The 2,710-nt window shown below is 51.5% G+C and overlaps 1 protein-coding gene across 1 annotated transcript; it reads left to right on the plus strand.

The window, feature by feature from the left end:
- Window positions 1-463: 463 nt before the first annotated feature.
- On the plus strand, window positions 464-2,022 carry LOC120692845 (homeobox-leucine zipper protein HOX14-like). Its single transcript, XM_039976244.1, has 3 exons — window positions 464-891; window positions 1,068-1,405; window positions 1,555-2,022. Exons 1-3 carry the CDS (start codon window positions 822-824, stop codon window positions 1,837-1,839), a joined length of 693 nt encoding a protein of 230 aa, XP_039832178.1. The 5' UTR covers window positions 464-821; the 3' UTR covers window positions 1,840-2,022.
- The last annotated feature ends 688 nt before the right edge of the window (window positions 2,023-2,710 follow it).

Consider the following 2,710-nt stretch of genomic DNA (forward strand, 5'->3'; position numbering starts at 1 on the left):
CCATGCATAGTAGACAGTAAACAGTTATTGGTTCTAGCAGTAGATAGATAAACAAATCATGTAATTAAAAAGAACAGTTTTACCGCCTCTGGTGAAATTAGAAGCCGTCTTACATTCAATTCAAACATTGTAAACCTTGACTAACAGTGTGCGTAATGCACGTTAATTTCCAACACTGCTAGTAGTATGTTCTAGAAGGTGTATGATGATATATACCATGCATGCAAATGCAAGAGTCCTCTCTCCAAATCCGTTGCGTGACGAAACCCCTGCCTCCCTCCGGTGTAGTGTCCTGTAGACAGGACCCTGCTTGGCTCTGCTTGGGGCTTGGTACACGAGTGAGCGCGTGACAGAGTAGCACCCCACCGCTGTTCATCAGCACATCACCTGCAGTCACGCAGCAGCTCAGCTATAGCCCCCCAAAGAAAAACAAAGTTGCAGCAGGTGGTTTTACATCCATGGCCGGTCTGGCTCAGAATTCAGAAAGCCGCAGCCCCTACCCGGCCGGCCGGCGAGCCCCACCGCCGGCGTTGCGCGCCTTTGCCACCCCTATATATTACTCGTAGGTCTCTCTCGAGACACGCACCCCTGCTTACTTAACACCCCAACTGGTGCCTTGCCCCTGTGGTCTTCCCCAAGCCTCCTTGATCCACTTCTCCGACGATCCTGCCTGGTCCTCGCACACAACACCCACCGCCCCGTCTCCTCTCCTACTAGTAGTAGCTCTCCACAGCTTCTTCTCTCTCTACGGCTCGACAAGGAGAGAGAAAGGCGTCCAGCAGCAGCAGCTGATCCGCCCGGGAACGCAGCGCAGGCGAAGCATGGAGCAATACGACGAGCTCTTTCCTCCCGCCTACGTGGACTCCTCCCCCAACCTCCTGGTGCCCAACGGTTCGTGTTCATCTCAATCAATTCTTTTTCTTCAAAAAAAAAATCTCAATCAATTCTTAGCTGTAGTTCTAGTTCTCTGAGGAGGCACCTGCAGCTCATCATCAGCACCAGAATACAAGGTCGTCCTGCATGCATGGAGAATTGTTCTGATGTGCTCTGTGCGTGTGTGTGTGCAGGCACGGCGCAAGGGGAGAGGCCGAGAGCGCGGCACAGGAGGCGGCGTGCGGCGAGGTGCGGCGGCGGCGAGCTGGACGGTGGAGGGGACCCCAAGAAGCGGCGGCTGAGCGACGAGCAGGTGGAGATGCTGGAACTGAGCTTCCGGGAGGAGAGGAAGCTGGAGACCGGCCGGAAGGTGCACCTGGCCGCCGAGCTCGGGCTCGACCCCAAGCAGGTCGCCGTCTGGTTCCAGAACCGCCGCGCCCGCCACAAGAGCAAGCTGCTCGAGGAGGAGTTCGCCAAGCTCAAGCAGGCACACGATGCCGCCATCCTCCACAAATGCCACCTGGAGAACGAGGTACATCATGCATGTCCTGCTCCTAGCTCTCTGTCTGAACAACACCTATATATAGCTAGCTGCTCTTCTGTTCATGCCCATGGATTGACGGCGCACGCGACGGTGTTGGGGTATGCACTGATGAGCATTCGTGGGCACATGCATGGCAGGTGATGAGGCTCAAGGAGAGGCTGGAGGTGACCGAGGAGGAGCTGGCGCGGGTCAGATCCGCCGCGGGGAGCCACGCTGTCTCCGGCGACGGCGGGGACGCCATGGGCCGCGTCGTCTGCAGCGGGAGCCCGAGCTCGTCCTTCTCCACGGGCACCTGCCAGCAGCCGTGCGTCGGCGGCGGCGATCACCTCGGGGACGACGACCTGCTCTATGTCCCTGACTACGCCTACGCTGACAACAGCGTGGTGGAGTGGTTTAGCCTGTATGGAATTGGAATGATGTAAGAGAGCGTGAAGCGATCAGTGATGGTGTGTCGTCAGATTAATTCTAGCTACTAGCTAGAGTCATCACGGTGTCATTGCTGTGTGCTGATTTCTAAGTGTGCGCGTTTAATTATGTACATAAACCAAGTTCTTAATCAGTGGCAAAAAAATAGCCAGCTAGCTACTACCAGTACTTGAATTTCAGATGTGTGTTACCCACATTGGTGTCTTTTGCTTGTGTACTAGTCCTCCATATGGGCTGATCAGCTGATGCCTGATGGGCAAGTACTGTGCATGTGCTACCTGACAATAATCACATCCTTGCTGCATGGGGTGGTACGTTTGAAAAGAGAATCTAAATATACAAAGTTCAGGTCGAACGGAATCCATACAGTGATTTATAAATGATGTAAAACAGTAAAAGATGATAATAATGATAAAACATCACTGATTGATGTCAGTAAATCACTATATTCTGGTCGTAACTGACTCACCGTAAACTTTCCTCCGATCCGGTTTGTTTGCCTGTATCTATCAAGATTGTTCACTTGAGTAGTTCAACTTATGCTTTAGCATGTAAATTTGGATTAGTGTAGTCATATGCTCCGCGTCTCTCTCAATGAAATACACAAGCCAGTGCACTTTCTTGAAAAATGTTTTTGTCATATTTCAGCTCCTGTTAGCTTTATATAATGCTAGCTTTATCTCTCCTCCTGGTGTGTTTGTTAAGGTGAGGGCTTCTCGGCTCCGATCCATCTTCCTCCTTTTAAGTCTTGTCCTTATGACTAAATAAGCAAAAAAAAAACAAGCTATTGAGATGAAACAAGTTTCATCGTTATCGACTGGCTCCTGTTGCCTAGAAGATGAAAGTACAGTTGCAAATAGATTTCCC

The sequence above is a fragment of the Panicum virgatum genome, chromosome 2K (genome assembly GCF_016808335.1).
Source record: "Panicum virgatum strain AP13 chromosome 2K, P.virgatum_v5, whole genome shotgun sequence".
NCBI lineage: Eukaryota > Viridiplantae > Streptophyta > Magnoliopsida > Poales > Poaceae > Panicum > Panicum virgatum.

Coding starts and splice junctions, on each gene's coding strand:
- LOC120692845 (XM_039976244.1), top strand. CDS start 822: ATGGAGCAATACGACGAGCTCTTTCCTCCCGCCTACGTGGACTCCTCC. Junction 892..1,067: donor CAACCTCCTGGTGCCCAACG/GTTCGTGTTCAT, acceptor GTGTGTGTGCAG/GCACGGCGCAAGGGGAGAGG. Junction 1,406..1,554: donor AATGCCACCTGGAGAACGAG/GTACATCATGCA, acceptor CATGCATGGCAG/GTGATGAGGCTCAAGGAGAG.